The following is a 19,361-nucleotide window of genomic DNA, read 5'->3' as shown; positions in this document are numbered from 1 at the left end:
AGGCAAAGACTAATTTCCTTTATATGACTCTACCATGAAAACATACCTTCACTATTTTGGTGGTTCAATGAAAGTCCAGACTGGTGAAACGACCCAATGAACATTGAACAATTTTTTCTAGTCCTAAAAAATCAATTAATTAATAAAAATAAATGTTAAAGTGAAAGAAAAAATAGTGTTTCTCATTCAAATACAATTTAATTTTTCATTTTCACTTAAAAGGCTTTCCAAATAGGATACTTTTTTTGCTATATCATTCCAATTATTTTTACAATTATTACCAATTTTTTAACATTTTCATTTCAAGTAACTGCAAAAATGAAGGAGAGAGCTGAAAAATAATAAATGACCTAAGGAGTGTATACAAGCTAAACTACATTTAGGTCTAAAAGTGACTTTGGATGTGACTGTCTGCCAAATAGCGGTAGGAAGGTCAGGGAGAAAATGGTCCTGAAATATGTAGTTTGCCTAGCTACATCATCAAATACACTAATAGTTTGTCATTACAGTTTTAGATGTAAGCAAGAGTCATTAATGATAAATTTCTCCAGAGATTACTTACCATTCTTGTATTTCACAGCAGGCAAAGAAAAGGTAGGGAATACCAAAGGGAAGAAGTTAAAAAGCAAAATAAGGGTCATGCCTAATCTGCAATTTTGATCATCTGCCCTGTGATAATTAAAAGCTGATTAAAGAAAGGCAATCAGCTAACTATATGTTTTCTCAGCCTAATTTACTGCATAAATGTAATCAAGACACCTTCCTTTAAAAAAAAAAAAAAAGCCTCTTGTTTCAGCTGTTTTAAGAGCAGTTTTTAATGCAGCAGGCACAGCTACTGGAATCCTACGCAAGAATAATAAATTAACCATTCTCTCCTGTCCAAAAACAGAAGTGATCAATATAAGCTGCCTTCAAATAAAAATGAGACTATTCATGTAGAATGATAATTTTTGAAGCAAATAGAAAAGAATGCTGATTTTTTTCCTAAGGTGTGATTCTTTAAGAACAAGCTGATTGAAAACAAAATAAAACTATAGTTTGAGTTAACAACAGAATTTTTTTCCCTTAATTGCAAGAGTATTTAAGATACAATCTGAAAACTGAGCAAAGCATCATCTAAATTACTACAAATAGTTATTTATGTTAGGTAAGACTACAAACAACGTAAAGGTCCAGTAGTAGAGGAATAATTAAATGAATTATAGTAAAGTCAGTAATACAATAAGGTATTATAAGGTCATCAAAATTCACATTTTTAAAAACATTATGCAACAAGAAAATAACTTTGACAAACAATTACTTAAAATTTAAAAACAGGATACAAAACTATCTGCAAGATGATCCCAATTTTATAGAAAGTATTAACAAAAGCAAAAATATAAATAAAGCCTAACATAAAATGCATCAAAATGTTAACAAATGGTTCTCTAGGTGGGGAGAATATGGATGCTATATTAGTCTTCCTTCATCTTTTCTTTTTTCTACTTCTCTAAATGTTGGTAGCTGGGGCAAAAGAGTTATTTTACAACAATAGCAGTTTTCAAACTTTTTGATCTTCAGACTCCTTTATACTCTTAAAAATTATTGGTGTCTTATACTTATTTATATTTACATATTAGAAACTAAAATGAAGAACAAAATTAAATATATATAAATTTTTAAATGATAGCAATAATCCAGGAACATATTAATATATTTTTATGAAAAATTATCTTTCCCAAAATGAAAAAAATTAGTGAGAAAAGTTGCAATGTTTGACATTTTAAAAAATCTCTTTAATGTGTGGCTTAAATGAAAGATGACTATCATCCTATATCTGCTACTGCATTCAATCTGTTGCCATATATAATTTTATTTGAAGTATACAACAAACATGTGGCTTCACACAGATATGGAGTTGGAAAAGGGAGGAGTATTTTAGTAGCCTTTTTGGATAATTGTGAATATTGCCTGGGTACAGAAAATAATACGCCAAAATATGACATCATGTCATGCTGAGTACTCTGAATTAAAGAAAATTGAAAGGCCTCAGAAATAAGCTTCAGAACCAAGGTCTCCATCTGATCTTCCCTCTCACCCCCCACCCCATTTCTCTGATCTTTTCTTTCTTGAAGCACCTGAAGGGACTCTCTCCAGAATTTCCTTATCTGACTGAAAAACTTTCTTGAAAAAATAAAATAAAATGGTCTTAAAATCCCCTCCCTAGGAAACTCATTAAACAACCAGGAAAGATTAACCATCAGAGAAAACACTAAAAGTCTCTAAGGCCAGGACAGGACACCATGTCCAGACAAATTCTTTATCTATTCTTCTGACAGCAGCACCAAGAGATTACTCAATACTTTATCTGCATAAGACAACCTTTGTTCAGAATGAAGTTCTGTCTCTCATCTTCCCATCAATTCCCCCAAAACTTAGAGGAAGTTGTCCCAGGCCATTGTTTTTTGGGCATATTCATTTCCCCTGAAAATCATTTACTGCTATAACCTCCATCTCCTCTTCCCCTGTGAATAATGGTGTATAAACATCTGGACCTCACTGGGTTATTGGGTAACCACACTCCTGTGATTTTCCCCCATGTACATTAAATAAACTTTATATGCCTTTTTATTCTATAAATCTGTCTTTTGTCTGTTCATTTTCAGCAAACCTTCATTGGGGATACAGGACGCTTTCCCCCTCTACCCCTAAAATATTCTTTTTCAATATTACAGCAAAATTATTTAATCAACGATACTTTCCTAAAAGGGAAATGTAGGAAACTGAAGCAAAATTAATGAACTTTTTGCATTCTATTACATTAAAACCCACAGTCTATCCTGCACTTTTGAATGGGTCTTTTACCTATACATGATTTTGTAACATCATGCATTGGTCTTTTAGAAAATACTTATGCACTGAGTTATGTACGTTTTCTTAATGTTGACACATTTCATTATAAAATATCAAAAAAATCACCTCTCAAGTTAAAAAAAAAAAGGTGAAACCAGTTTTCTTCCAATGCTTACAACTCAAACAAGTGCACAGGTGTTTTACTCAAGATAAACATGACGGCTGCACACAGTGGCTCACACCTGTAATCCCATCACTGTGGGAGGCCCAGGCGGGTGGATCACTCGAGGCTAGGAGCTCAAGACCAGCATGGCCAACATGGCAAAACCCTGTCTCTACTAAAAATACAAAAATTAGCCAGACAAGGTGGCGCACACCTGTAGTCCCAGCTACTTGGGAGGCTGAGGGACAAAAATTGCTTGAATCTGGGAGACGGAGGTTGCAGTAACCCGAGATCGCACCACTGCACTCCAGCCTGGGTGACAGAGTGAGACTCTGGTTCAAAAAAAAGATAGACATCACATATCAGTATGCACAGAAATGCTTTAAGCATACTTTCCATTTTATCACACAGAATATTAAAAATATATATACTCAAAGGTGGAGACTTACTAAAATTAATAATTTTCCTGCCTCATCAAACACAAATTCTATTAAGTGAAACTGCCTTCTTTTTATTTTTGTAACTGAGAGCACATATCAGTGAAAAAACACAATGACTACTAGTATTCTTTGGTGCCATTGCCTTGATTCCTACTAAGACTCCAGCATTTTATCCACCATTACTATAGCACTATTGTGCAAATGTAGATACCATGAAATAGGCAACTAATGTGTTAGTATTATTATGAAAATAGTTTTGACCTCACAGACCCTCTAAAAGAATCTCATGGACTCCGGAAGTGTTCACAGACCATACTTTGAGAATCATTGTTTTAAAAGAACTGAAAGGATAGTTTCTTTTTCTTTCTTTCTTTTTTTTTTTTTTTTTTTCTTTTTTGAGACAGAGTCTCATCTCACTCTGTTGCCCAGGCTGGAGTGCAGTGGCACGATCTCAGTTCACTGCAACTTCCACTTCCCAAGCTCAAGCAATTCTCATGCCTCAGTCTCCCGAATAGCTGGGATTACAGACGCCCACCAACACGCCCGGCTAATTTGGTATTTTTTATTAGAGATGGAGCTTCACCATATTAGCCAGGCTGGTCTCGAACTCCCGACCTCAGGTGATCTGCCTGCCTCAGCCTCCCAGAGTGCTAGGATTACAGGTGTGAGCCACTACGCCTGGTCGAGTTTCTTAAGGTATAATAATTGTATGAAGTCTAATTTCAGTAAGTTTTACAAATTCTTCCTTCATGCTGTTTTTATTTGCAGCCCCTTCATAAATTTGCTATGCTTTAAATTCGCTTTTAAAATAATAGAGAACTAAGTTAATCTGATTTAATGCTTCTTATGAAATAAAACTTATCTAGAACGTGTGTAAAATAACATATATTTTTGCTACAAAATGGGCAATTATTCAAAAATATACAACAATTCTAAAACTCTTAAAAATGAATATTCATCTTAGATGTGCAAAATGACAAAAATACCTACAATATAATGAAGCCAAAAACTAGTGTACTTACTGTAACAGAGCTTGATTTCGTTCTGTTTCATCTTGAGACTGCCAGGAAAAAAAACAGTTTTTTCCAACTGATAAATGTTAATTCAACGCAACAAGCTAAAAAAATTAATATTTAAAGTAAATTTTGTGTTATTCTTCCTTAGTTTATTTTTATTGTGGTAAAATACACATAAAATTTACCGTCTATTTACTATCTGTACATTTTTAAGTGTACAGTTCTCTGGCATTAAGTATACTCACACTGTTGTACAACCAAGACCACCATGCACCTCCAGAACTTTTTCATTTTCCCAAACTGAAACTCCATGCTCATTATAATAACAGTAACTCCCCACTCCCCTCTCCACAACCCATGGCAGCCACCATTCTGCTTTCTGTCTTTATTGATTTACTACTCTAGAAACATCATATAAAAGATATAAAATTTTAATCATTCTGTGACTAGCTTATTTCGCTTGGTAGAACATATTCAAGGTTAATCTATGTTGTGGCATGTATCTGCATTTCCTTCCATTTTAAAGCTGAATAATATTCTATTGTATGTATGCACCACATTTGATGGACACTTGCAGTGTCCTATTTATTGATGGACATCTATTGATGGACACTTGCAGTGCTTCCACCTTTTTTGGTTACTGAGAATAATGCTGCCATGAACATGTGTATACAAATATATCTATTCAAGTCCCTGCTTTCACTTCTTCAGCATATACAATCAGAAGTGAAACTGCTAAATCATTAAGGTGATTCTACGTTTAACTTTTTTAAGGAATAGCCATACCGTTTTCCACAGCAGTTGCATCACTATACATTCCCATCTGCTATGTACAAGGGTTCCAATTTCTCTACATTCTTGCCAACACTTGTTATTTTTGGGTTTTTTGAAAAAAAAAAAAAAAAGTCATCACAATGAGTGAAAAGTGGTATTTCATTGTGATTTTGATTTGCATTTCCCTAATGATTAGTGATACTGAGCATCTGTTCATTGACCATTTTTATATCTTATTTGGTGAAATGTCTACTTGAGCCCTTTACTCATTTTCTAATTCAGTTTTTTTGTTTTTTCTCTTGTGGAGTTGTAAGAATTCTTTATATATTCTGTAAAGCATGCATGATTTGCAAATATTTTCTCCCATTCCATAAGATGCTTTTACACTCTGTTGATGGTATACTTTGATGCTCAAAAGTTTTTAATTTTTATGTAATCTAACTTATCTATTTTTTCTTTTGTTGACTGTGCTTTTGGTGTGATAACTGAGAAATCGTTGCCAAATCCAATGTCATGATGCTCTTCTCCAATGTTTTCTTCTAAGAGTTTTATAGTTTTGGCTCTTCTGTCTTTATCATAACTCCTTTCCACAAAAAAAAAAGATTAAAAAAAAAGTAGAACTTAAGTGAAGAGAAAGAGAAGTGTTCTTTTTTTAATTCCTAGTTTTTTCCTCTTCATTAATATGTGATGATTCTGAACAGCCATTCTTGTCCAGTTCTGAGTTTTAATATTTCCCCTAAGAACCAGAAATTACATGACCTTTGTGTTACAGTGTAAAATACTAACTGGGCAGGGTGCAGTGGGTCACATCTGTAATCCTAGCACTTTGGGAGGTCAATTTGGGCAGACAGCTTGAGCCCAGGAGCTGGAGACCAGCCTAGGAAACATGGTAAAACCCAGTCTCTACCAAAAAAAAATACAAAAAAATTAGCCAGGCATGGTGGCCCATGCCTATAGTTTCAACTGTCTAGGAGGCTGAGGTGGAAAGGTCACCTGAACCCAGGGAGGTTGAGGCTGCAGTGAGCTATGATTGCACCACTGCATCCCAGCCTGGATGACAGAGACCCCATCTCAAAACTGATTCTGCCTAATTCTTAATTAATATCAGAAAATCTGAAGTTGTTGTGTCCCTTTCAAAAAAGATAAAATGCACTGACAATATGCTTCCATTTTAAGAGTTCACAACATACTGGCTTTTGTCACTTTAAAAGGAATCTTTACTGTTAATATTAGCATCAAAGATCTTTAGTAAAAGACTTCTCTTTAGGGGCCCTTTATGTTTGTTTCTAAGATCAGTTATAAAGCTCTCTGAAAATAAAGCCATTAGGCTGAACTTGCAAGCATTTTCATGATTACACTAATACCAATACAGAGCTAATGTCACTCCGTACAGGTGGGGGCTGGAGATGTTAACTCGTTAATTAACAATATGCAAGTTATGTCAAAAAATACAAACAAAGCAATGTGATAACTTCAACCTTCTCCAATTAATGCTCAGTATTATTTATTGATAATGCATCCCTAAACACTCCAAAGTTACATTAGTTTCACACCTATATACTTCCTAAGTAGGCTTTACAGAGCTCAGAGGCCAGAGATAAGAAGAAATGTCAAGAGACAAACCCAGACGCTTCCAAGAATTAATTCAACAGGGTATACTTACACACAAGATATTTCTGTGTCTCTGCAAAGTAATTTTTCAAATATTTGTAATATTCACTTCATTTATCTTACTAAAGGACCAGTGACTTTTCCTGTTGAGGACTAATTATTCGTTTGACTCTACCTACATAAGGTTCTACAGTGAACTCCTGGGCTCAAGCTATCTGCCCATGTTGGCCTCCAAAAGTGCAAAAGGTAAATGCAAAAGGTAAGAAAGCAAGTAGGAAGGAAGGTTGCTCCTGACAGCTGATTTTTTTCCTCCTCTATAGACAGAACTACCAACCAAGAGCTAATGCCATTGAATAAAAGTGGGGGCTGGAGCTGTTAATTTGTTAATGAACAATATGCAGGAATACATGTCAATCAATTTTTTCATAAGAAACACCAAATTGGTATCTATCTTTTTAATACATGTGACTGCACTTTCCCCTGTCTTTACCCCACTGCATTTTGACAAGGCCATTAAACTGCAGTTTTCTTGTTGTTGTTGTTGTTGTTGTTATTGTTTTGGAGCTAGGATGTGAGAGGTAAGAGAGGTTAATTGTGTTAATTTAGAGGATCTAGAAAAGAAGCAAATATATTTCTATACCCTCAACCAAAAAAGCAATCTCCTGCTATCTGAGAACATCGTCTTTCACTGATTTATGGATAACTGGGAGTGGAGTGGAAGAAGTCTGGCTTGCCGGATCAGCCCAACCAATCCTGGCTCTCCATGACACACTGAATGTCTCACACAAACTACCTTCACATTTGATAGACCAGAATAGCAGTTACTGGTATTCAGTAAGTATTTGAAGTACCTGGATGAATTGCTAACAACATTTGCTTAAGATATCTTTCTTTCAGAGTGAGGTACCCAAACTTGGTCATCTATATAAATATTTTAAAATATTTCCAAATATCCATACAATTGCCTTTTAGAGGGTTCCCTCTGGACATATGGTACCATCTGTGTACTGCTTCAGTATTCTTAAATGTTGGCCGGGCGCGGTGGCTCACGCCTGTAATCCCAGCACTTTGGGAGGCCGAGACGGGCGGATCACGAGGTCAGGAGATCGAGACCATCCTGGCTAACACGGTGAAACCCCGTCTCTACTAAAAAATACAAAAAATAGCCGGGCGAGGTGGCGGGCGCCTGTAGTCCCAGCTACTCGGGAGGCTGAGGCAGGAGAATGGCGTGAACCCAGGAGGCGGAGCTTGCAGTGAGCTGAGATCCGGCCACTGCACCCCAGCCTGGGCGACAGAGCGAGACTCTGTCTCAAAAAAAAAAAAAAAAAAAAAAAAAACAGTATTCTTAAATGTTGACATCCACTCACTAGGATCTAAACACAACTTAAATACACAGCGATTTAACCACTGAATGAGAATTGTCTTTACTCCAGCTAAGTTAGGTGCTAAAACCCCATTTTCATCCTACTTCTTCCCAGAAATATTCTTTTTGTTTGTTTGTTTGTTTTAAGACGGAGTCTCGCTCTGTCACCCAGGCTGGACTGTAGTGGCCGGATCTCAGCTCACTGCAAGCTCCGCCTCCCGGGTTCACGCCATTCTCCTGCCTCAGCCTCCTGAGTAGCTGGGACTACAGGCGCCTGCCACCTCGCCTGGCTAGTTTTTTGTATTTTTTTAGTAGAGACGGGGTTTCACCGTGTTAGCCAGGATGGTCTCGATTTCCTGACCTCGTGATCCACCCGTCTCGGCCTCCCAAAGTGCTGGGATTACAGGCTTGAGCCACCGTGCCCGGCCAGAAATATTCTTAAGTCATTGCAACTTCTGAACAGAGACAGCAATTTTAGGAAACAAGTTAGGATGAGTTAAAGAGCCAGGAAAAGTATACCATTGGCAGTAGTGATCAGCTCAGTAGACTCAGGGGTACCTAACTTTAGAAAAATGACATTGCATTTGAGTAGCCCAGCAATTTATTACTCAGTGAGGCAGCTAGGAGGAGAGAATGTTACCTGCCCACTGGGGCTTTAAAAGACCATGCAGTGCATAATCTCTCCATTAGTTCTGGCCTTGCCATCCCTGATCCTTCTTCTATTACACACTCATCAGACAAGCCTGTGGTTATTTATTTCCCCTTCAAAGTTCTCTTTAATGCTCATTTTAACCGATTCTCTCTCTGAATCTGGATAAATGTAGAAGATGGAGGCTGCAAAAGGGAAAAGGAAAGTGAGATTCAAGTTGTATTTACAACTCTCAGATAAATAGTCCTGAGGTAAAAGAAGCAGCCTACTGGTAATAATTGTATAATTCAATTAATCATTACTCCCTGTCAACAAGTATCTTCTAGATGACCAAAAACTGACTATGAGACCAGTGATGCCCACTGTATTAGTCAGGATCCTCCAGAAAAACAGAACCAACGGGATGTGTACATATGTAGAAAGAGATTTATTATAAGGAATTGGCCCCCACAATTATGGAAACTGGCAAGTGCAAATATGCAGTGTGACCTGTCAGGCTCGAGAGACAGAGAGCCAATGGTATAGTTCCAGTCTAAAGGTCAACAGGCAGAGAAGCAGAACAGCCAATAGTACAGATGAAATTTAAAGGCCAGCAGGAAATCATCTGGGAGAGCGAATGGTGCTGATAAAATCTAAAGACAGTCTGCTATAGAATTCTCTCTTACGGGGAGAGGCAGGTCTTTTTGTTCTACTCAGGTCTTCAACTGATGAGGCCTACCCACATGATGGAGGGCAGTCTGCTTTACTCAGGTCCACTGACTTTAATGTTAATTTCATTCAAAAACACAGAAATATCCAGAATAATGTTTGACCAACTATCTGAACATTCGGTGACCCAGCCAAGTTAACACATAAAATGAACCATCATGCCCCCCTAAGTTTGACACACCCATGTCTCCATTATCTCTCCAGGCATATCACTAAACTCTCCAAACAAACCAAAATCTATTCATGTAAAGTTTTAAAACTGCTTGCCATATAGCATACATGTAAAGAACTAGAAATGGTATTTTATAAGACCCAACAAAAATGAGGAGAATAAAATATTTTTAAAGATTGCTGCCTACATTTAAAAAAATCAAGATGACATATATCAAATCAAAGATCCTCTATTTCTTCATTGTTTGTTCTTATTTAAAATAGCTCATCATTTCTAAAATGTCTTCTTTAAAGTTGAAATGTCAATATTGGTATCTGGGGAGAATTTATTTAGAAACCTGTTTCATAATTATTTAGAATTTACTTAGAAATCTAATTCCAGTTGCAAAACAACAAATTAAAAAAAAAAAAAAAACTCTGAGAAAGTGCCTTTTCAGGTATCTTAATTTCTTTATCTGATAAAGTCAGTTTCTCTCATATAGTTAAATTTCAAAAGGTTTATTTTGATAGGATAAAAGAAAACAATGAAAGAAGCAACATTCATCAATTTATAAAAGAGTATTAATTAAAATTTACTACAGATGTTCAAACACTGGGATTACATTACCTTTTACTGTAGACAAAAGTGGGGATATAAAAGAAAGTTAAAGGAGGTATCTATTTTTCCAATGAAAGTTTTTAAAAAATAAACAAATATCCAATACTTTACTTATCCTTCTTAACGTAATTTTACAACAAGCCCATACTCAGCAGATGGCTACTTTACTATCTGATGATAAAGTTTTGAAGAATACATTTATTAACTCTTCAAGTCCTTTAAGGCGATTGTTCCAAGCTGACTGAATATTAGAAATTAATTGGAAGGTTTTTGAAAACTGAACATTCCCAGGTTCCACCCAAGTATGGGTCTGAGCATCCATATATTTAAAAAGCTACCCAAATGGGTCTGATAATCAAACTTTTTAAACCATGTTCTGAGGTATAATACAGTTCCTGGGACAATAATCACATAGCAAATGTGTCTGAAATAAACGGAAAGAAAAATAATTATTATCTCCTATTTCACACTTACTGAAGCCAGAGGAAATAAATGTCATGTTTTCTGATCTCAGAAGTTACAAAATTAATTTTTAAGTGAGTTATTAGAAGCCAGATATAGAGCTCTCAATTTCAAGGAAAGATATTTGGTGTTAAATGTTTTGGTTTTTATCAGAGATCATTTATTTGATACACTTTCCTAGGTATGATATTAAGTAGACCTTCATATTAACTTTTGGGAAATGCTGTCAGTTTCTGCTACTACAATGTATGTATCTTCCCTTCCCTTCCTTATCTCTAGTTAGCTAACTTATTTATACCAGGGTGCTAACAGATTCATTCCTTACTTTTCCCCATGACATTTACTTTAAAAAAAATATATATATATATATACTTGAGATCTTTCTAACTTTTTGATGTGGGTGTTCAGTGCTATAAATCTCTCTCTTAACACTGCCTTAGCTGTGTTCCAAAGATTCAGGTAAGTTGTGTCTTTGTTCGCATTAATTTCAAAGAACTTCTTGATATCTGCCTTAATTTCATTATTTACCCAAAAGTCATTCAGGAGAAAGTTGTTTAATTTCTGTGTAATTGTATGGTTTTGAGCAATTTTCTTGGCCTTGACTTCTATTTTTATTGCGCTGTGGTCCAAGAGTGTGGTTGGTATCATTCCAGTTTTTTGAGTTTCCTGAAAATTGTTTCATGTCCGATTGCAGGGTCAATTTTAGAGTATGTGCCATGTGGCAATGAAAAGAATGTATATGCTGTTGTCTTCCAGTGGAGAGTTCTGTAGATGTCTACTAGGTCCATTTGGTCAAGTGTTGAGTTCAGGTCCTGAATCTCTTTGTTAATTTTCTGCCTCAATAATCTGTCTTATACTGTTGGTGTGGTGTTGAAGTCTCCCAGTATTATTGTGTGGGAGTCTAAGCCTCTTCTTAGGTCTCTAAGAACTTGCTCTATGAATATGGGTGCACCTGAGTTGGGTGCATACAGATATAAAACAGTTGGGTCTTCTTGTTGAATGGAATCCTTTACCATTATGTAGTGCCCTTCTTTTTCTTGCTATGGACTAGGGAAGGGAATGCCCCTCTTTGTCTTTTCTGATCTTTGTTTCTAAAAGGCTGTTTTGTTTGAAATTAGGACTGCATCACCTGCTTTTTTCTGTTTTCTATTTGCTTGGTGGATTTTTCTCCAACCTTTTATTTTGAGCCTATGGGTATCACTGTATGTGAGATGGGTCTCTTGAAGACAGCTTATCTCTGGGTCATACCTCTTTATTCAGCTTGACACTCTGTGCCTTTTAATGGGGACATTTAGTTCATTTATATTGAAGGTTAGTATTGATATGTGTGGATTTGATCCTGCCATCATGTTGTTAGCTGGTTATCATGCAGATTTGTTTGTATGGTTGCTTTATACTGTCACTGGTCTGTGTACTTAAGTGTGTTTGTGTTGTGGCTGGTAACAATCTTTACTTTTCATATTTAGTGCTTCTTAGGAGCTCTTGTAAGGAAGTTCTGGTGGTAATGAATCCCCTGAGCATTTGCTTGTCTCAAAAGGATCTTATTTCTCAAATTAACAACCAAACATCACAACTAGAAGAACTGGAGAAGCAAGAGCAAAGCAACCTCAAAGCTAGCAGAAGACAAGAAATATCCAAAAATCAGAGCTGAACTGAAGGAGACAGAGACACAAAAACCATACCAAAGATCAACAAATCCAGGAGTTGGTTCTTTGGAAAAAATTAATAGGACAGACAGAATTCTAGGTAGACTAATAAAGAAGAAAAGAGAGAATATCCAAATAAACATAATTAGAAATGGCAAAGAAGATGTTACCACTGACCCCACAGAAATGCAAATAGCCATCAGAGACAACTATCAACACCTCTATGCACATAAATGTAAAATTCTAGAAGAAATGGATAAATTCCTGGACACATACATCCTCCCAAAACTAAATCAGGAAGAAATTGAATACTTAAATAGACCAATAAAGAGTGCTGACATTAAATCAGTAATAAACAGCCTACCAACTAAAAAAAGCCCAGGACCAGAGAGATTCACAGCTGAATTACAACAGATGTACAAAGAAGAGTTGGTGCCATTCCTACTGAAGTTATTACAAAAAATTGAGGAGGAGAGACTCATCCCCAACTCATTCTATGAGGCCACCATAATCCTGATACTAAAACCTGGCAGAGCCACAACAAATAAAGAAAACTTCAGGTTAATATCCTTGATGAACATAGATGCTCATCAAAATTCTCAACAAAATACTAACAAACCAAAAGTGAATTAGCACAACAAAAAGCTAATTCACCAGGATAAAGTAGGCCTTATCTCTGGAATGCTTCAACATATTCAAATCAATAAATGTGACTCACCACATAAACAGAAATAAAGACAAAAACCACATGATTATCCCAACAGATGCAGAAAAGGCTTTCAATCAAATTCAAATCATTTCATGTTAAAAACTTTCAATAAACTAGGCATTGAAGGAACATACTTCAAAATAATAAGAGCCACCTATGACAAAGCCGCAGTCACCATCAAACTTCATACTGAATGAGCAAAACTTGGAAGCATTCCCCTTGAAAACCAGAACAAGATAAGGATGCCCTCTCTCACCACTCCTATTCAACATAGTATTGGAAGTCCTGGCCAGAACAGTCAGGTAAGAGAAAGAAATAAAAGGCATCCAAATAAAAAAAGAGGAAGTCAAACTAATCTCTGTTGGCAGATGACATTATTCTATATCTAGAAAACCCCACAGTCTCTGCCCAAAAGCTCCTTGAGCTGATAAGCAACTTCAGCAAAGTTTCAGAATACAAAATTGATGTACAAAAATCAGTAGCATTTCTATACACCAAGAGCAACACCAAACTGACAGTCAAAAGTAACACAGTCCCATTCATAATTGGTAAAACAACAACAACAAAACAAAAACAAAAACAAACAAAAAACCAGGAATTCAGCTAACTAGGAAGGTGAAAGATCTCTACAATGAGAATTACAAAACACTGCTCAAAGAAATCATATATGACCCAAATAGAAGAACATTCCATACTCATGAATAGGAAGACTCAATATTGTTAAAACGGCTGTATCACCCAAATCAATTTACAGATTCAATGCTATGACATCCTTCACAGAACCAGAAAAAACTATTCTAAAATTCATATGGAACCAGAAAAGAGCCCGAATAGCCAAGGCAATTCTAAGCAAAAAGAAAAAGCAGGAGGAATCACATTGCCTGTCTTCAAACTGTAAAAAGCTACCATAACCAAATCAGCATGGTACTGGTACAAAAATAGAAACATAAACCAATGGAACAGAAGAGAAAGCCCAGAAATACAGCTACACACCTATGACAATCTGATCTTTGGCAAAGCTGACAAAAACGAGCAATGGGGAAAGAATTCCTCATTCAATAAATGGTGCTGGGATAACTGGCTAGTATATACAGAAGGTTGAAACTGAACCCCTTTCTTATACCTTATATAAAAATCAACTCAAGATGGATTAAAGATCTAAATATAAAACCTAAAACTATAAAACCCTGGAAGATAACCTAGGAAATACTATTTTGGACATAGGAACTGGCAAAGATTTGGTGATGAAAATTCCAAAAGCAACCACAAGAAAAACAAAAACTGACAAATGGGACCTAATTAAACCAAACAGCTTCTGCACAGCAAAAGAAACTATCAACAGAGTAAACAGGCAACCTACAGAATGGTACAAAACGTTTGACAGGCAACCTACAGAATGGGAGAAAATGTTTGCAAACTATACATCTGACAAAGGTCTAATATACAGAATCTACAAGAAACTTACACAAATGTATAAACAAAAAACACCTCCATTAAAAAGTGGGCAATAGCCGGGCACAGTGGCTCACGCCTGTAATCCCAGCACTTTGGGAGGCCGAGGCGGGCAGATCACCTGAGATCAAAAGTTCAAGACCAGCCTAATTAACACGTAGAAACTCCATCTCTACTAAAAATACAAAAAAATTAGCCAAGCATGGTGGCGCATGCCTGTAATCCCAGCTACTCGGAAGGCAGAGGCAGGAGAATTCTTTGAACCTGGGAGGCAGAGATTGCGGTGAGCTGAGATTGTGCCATTGCACGCCAGACTGTGCAACAAGAGCAAAACTCCATCTCAAAAAAAAAAAAAAAAAAAAAAAGTGGGCAAAATACATGAACAGACACTTTTCAAAAGAAGACATATATGTGGTCAACAAGCATACGAAAAAATGCTCAATGTCACTAATTATTCAGGAAATGCAAATCAATGAGATACCAGCTCACACCAGTCAAAATGGCTATTAAAAGTTAAAGAATAACAGGCCAGGTGCAATGGCTTATGCTAGTAATCACAGCACTTTGGGAGGTCAAAGTGGGCAGATCGCTTGTGGTCAGGAGTTTGAGACCAGCCTGGCCAACATAGCAAAACCCTGTCTCTGCTAAAAATACAAAAATTACCCAGGCATGGTGGCACGTGGTAGAATACTATGCAGTCATAAAAAAGAATGAGATTATGTCTTTGCAGCAACATGGATGGAACTGGAGGCCATTATCCTTAGCAAATTAATGCAGAAACAGAAAACCAAGTAATGCATATTCTCACTTATAAGTAGGAGCTAAATCATGAGAACACATGGACAGAAGGAGGGGAAACACAGATACTGGAGCTTGCTTGAGGGAGAATGATGGGAGAAGGAAAAGGTTCAGAAAAAAAAAAACTGTCAGGTACCATGCTTAGTACGCAGGTGACAATAATCTGTACACCAAAAAAATTTGATTGTCAGAAATCTACATGCAGTTTGAAATGACATAAATGTCAAAATCATATTTTAAAAGACAAAAAAAAGTAAAAATTATTAGTATGTGTGTGTGTGTGCGTGCGCATACACATACATACACTCACACACAAGACAACAGAAGTGTCTTTTCAGTGGCCTATATCTCAAATTATACCATACAGGCTATATCTTCTTCACAAGTTTAAGAATAATCCCTAATATAAAATGGAGATGAAACTCATAATTATTACATCCTATTTTAACCTCTATTGCTCTCATATCTGCATCTCTACTAAAGGGCGAAAAACATAAGAGGTATAAGAGTAGACAAAAGAAAACACAGTTCACTTTTGAACAACACAGGCTTGAACTGTGTGGGTTCACTTACACATGAAGTTTTTTCAACCCCTGCCACCCCCGGGAAAGCAAAACCAACCCCTCCTCTTTCTCTCTTTTTCTTCCCCAGTCTACTCAACGTGAAGATGATAGGATGAAGATCTTTATGATGACCCCCTTGCACTTAATGAATAGTAAATATATTTTCTCTTCTTTATCATCTTAACATTTTCTTTTCTCTATCTTACTGTGTTGTAACAATGCAGTATATAATACATATAAAAGACAAAATATGTATTGACTATCAGTAAGGCTTCCAGTCAACAGTAGGCTATTAGTAGTTTAGTTTTGGGAGAGTCAAAAGTTGTATGTGGATTTCTGACTGCACAAAGGGTCAGCATCCCTAACTCCCAAATTGTTCAAGGGTCAACTGTATTTTAAATCCTCCCTCCTAAAACAATTGTTTTCATCAAAGTTTCAGCAAAGAAATAGAATGACTGGTTAAGAAAGAGGTAAAAATTAATAAGAAAAGAGGAAAGAAGCAAAATAATAGACAAAAAGAATAAGAATTAGCAATTTGCCACTCTGATAGCATTTCCAATTTTTAATGAGTGTGTATTCAATCAACACGCTACACACCTGTAATATTGTATCCTCGCTAAGAATAGGCATCATCCTATTTTTACTCATTTGCTCTTGCAGATCCTCTTTGAGCTTAAATCCAAGTTGAATCTCAGGAGAAGGCATGCCTAGAATGAAACATAATCATAAAACGTTGGCAACAGTTTTATTGCTCTGCTTGGCAATGGCCCAAGAATTTTATAGGCATGCAAAATGTCATTAAGAATCATCTAGAATATCATAATTTCTTTTTTTATTTCTTCTTAAAAAAAGGGGGATACATGTGCAGAACGTGCAGGTATATGTGTGCCACACATAGGTATATGTGTGCCATGGTGGTTTGCTGCACCTATTGATGCATCCTCTAAGTTCCCTCCCCTCACCCCTCAACCCCCAACAGGCCCAGGTGTGTGTGTGTGTGTTCCCCTCTCTGTGTCCATGTGTTCTCAATGTTCAACTCCCACTTATGAATGAGAACATGCAGTGTTTGGTTTTCTGTTCCTGTGTTAGTTTGCTGAGGATGATGGTTCCCAGCTTCATCCATGTCCCTGCAAAGGACTGAGATTGTGGCTGCATAGTATTTCATGGTGTATATGCACCACATTTTCTTTATCCAGTCTATCATTGATGGGCATTTGGGTTGGTTCCAGGTCTTTGCTATTGTAAATAGTGCTGCAGTAAACATACATGTGCATGTGTCTTTATAGTAGAATGATTCATAATCCTTTGGGTTTACACCCAGTAATGGAATTGCTGGGTCAAATGGTATTTCTGGTTCTAGATCCTTGAGGAATCGCTGTACTATCTTCCACAATGGTTGAACTAATATACATTCCCACCAACAGTGTAAAAGCATTCCTATTTCTTCACAGCCTTGCCAGCATCTATTGTTTCCTGACTTTTTAATAATTACCATTCTGACAGGCATGAGATGGTATCTCCTTGCGGTTTTAATTTGCATTTCTCTGATGATCAGTGATGTTGAGCTTGTTTTATATGTTTATAGTATATCATAATTTCTTAACTGCCACTTTTATCTGTTAATATTTTTTAATTATTAAGAGGAAACACATATACTACATTGAATGAAATAATACTTGATATTTCTTTGTCTCAGGATGAATAAAGGCAATCAATACGCATAGAAAGTACATAGATAACTTTCCAAGTTCATAGAAAAATATCCAAAGAAATTACTAGATTTTTGGTTTTTGAACATCTGAAGCAACAATGGAAAGGAAAGGAATATAGAAATATACCCCCGTATAGATCACAAGATGAGAATGGATTCAAGGAAATCCAAACAGTAGTAAACAGCTTGTTATAGACCGAATGCCTGTGCACACCTGCCCCAGCCAAATTCATATGCTGATGCCCTACCCGCCAATGTGATGATAATAGAAGGTAAGATCTTTGGGAGGTAGTTGGGTTTAGATGAGGTATTGAGGGTGAAGCCCTCATAATCCCTCCTGGAATTAATATCCTTATAAAAAGAGAGAAAAACCAGACCTCTCTCTCCCTGAGCACAAAGAGGAGGTCATGTGAGCACACAGCAATGTAGCAGCCATCCGCACAATCCAGGAAGAGGGTCCTCACCAAGAACCAAATCTGCCAGCACCTTGATTTTGGATTTCTCATCCTCCAGAACTGTGAAAACTACATGTCTGTAGATCGAACTATCCAGTTTATAGTATTTTGTTATAGCAGCCCAAGTTGACTAAGACACAGCTCATCACACAACACAGGAAAAGGAAGAGATCTCTCAGAAATAACTATCTATCTATCTATCTATCTATCTATCTATCTATCTATCTATCTATCTATCTACACATACATTTCTTCCATTAGAATTCCAGAAAACCACCCAGTTCAGAGAAAAACCCACTAACAAAAGTTGGAAGAAGGTAAATCGGAAGAACACTGTGATTAATGTCATACTGCATTGAGCTTGCTGTTTGTACCAAAGAAACTTAGGATGAATGCTGTGGCCAATTACTCTGTATGACAGGATATCTTCCCTACCATATATAGAAATATATTATACTAAAGTTAAGGATAATAAAATAATGTAGTGACAAAACAGTCACAGAAATAGTCAAACAGGTCAATGAAACAAAACAATAAGTAGAAAATGGACATACATACATACATATATATGGAAATTTAATATATGACAATGGTATTTTAAACCATGGCAACAAGATGGATTATTCAATAAATGATATTGGGAAAATTGGTTAACCATTTCAAAAAAATAAAGTTTGAACCCTACCTTTCTCATATGCCAAAATACTCCAAATGTTAAAAATATAAAAGCTATAAATATAATCAATGGAAATAAAGATTAAAAATATCTCTTTATGGTTTTGAGATCACTGAAGTATTTCTAAGTCTGATAGAGAAAGAACAAACCCTAAAAGAGAAGACCAACAGCTTTTACTACACAAAAACTTAAAATTTCTTCACTGCAAAATATATCATGAATAATATTAAAAGATAACCAGAAAACTGGGTAAAACTATTCACAATATATATGACAAAGATTTGCTATCTTTAATATATAAAATGCTCTTATAAATCAATAATAAAATGAAAATAATTTGGAGACAGATGCAGGCAATTCACACACAAAAAAAATTATGAATTATCAGTATTAAAATAGGCCCAACACTGGTATTCTTTGAAAATGCAAAACTAAATCAGATACTTTTTATTTGACACAGACTGAATTATGTCCTGTATTGATTGTAGGGAGAAGGAGACATCTTTTTAGGGGGAAATATATGTCAAGAGCTGAGCACAAAGTTTTAGATAGTTATTCTAAGGA

General features: G+C 36.1%; 1 protein-coding gene across 3 annotated transcripts in view; it reads right to left on the bottom strand.

Annotated features, from left to right (window-relative positions):
- Window positions 1–19,361, bottom strand: part of ANKRD31 (ankyrin repeat domain 31) — a 161,886-nt gene that overhangs the window by 130,201 nt on the left and 12,324 nt on the right. For 2 of the 3 annotated variants that reach the window (XM_050794453.1, XM_050794455.1), the window contains exons 3-5: window positions 16,553–16,662; window positions 4,458–4,495; window positions 47–123 (exon numbers count right to left, since the gene is read on the bottom strand). In XM_050794453.1, coding sequence (XP_050650410.1) covers window positions 47–123; window positions 4,458–4,495; window positions 16,553–16,662 — 225 coding nt within the window. Of the gene's footprint in view, window positions 1–46; window positions 124–4,457; window positions 4,496–16,552; window positions 16,663–19,361 lie in introns of those variants that run through there. The other variant, XM_050794456.1, reaches the window with a different exon arrangement.

Source organism: Macaca thibetana, chromosome 6 (genome assembly GCF_024542745.1).
Source record: "Macaca thibetana thibetana isolate TM-01 chromosome 6, ASM2454274v1, whole genome shotgun sequence".
In the NCBI taxonomy this organism is placed as follows: domain Eukaryota; kingdom Metazoa; phylum Chordata; class Mammalia; order Primates; family Cercopithecidae; genus Macaca; species Macaca thibetana.
This window is presented reverse-complemented; position numbering and strand designations above follow the sequence as displayed.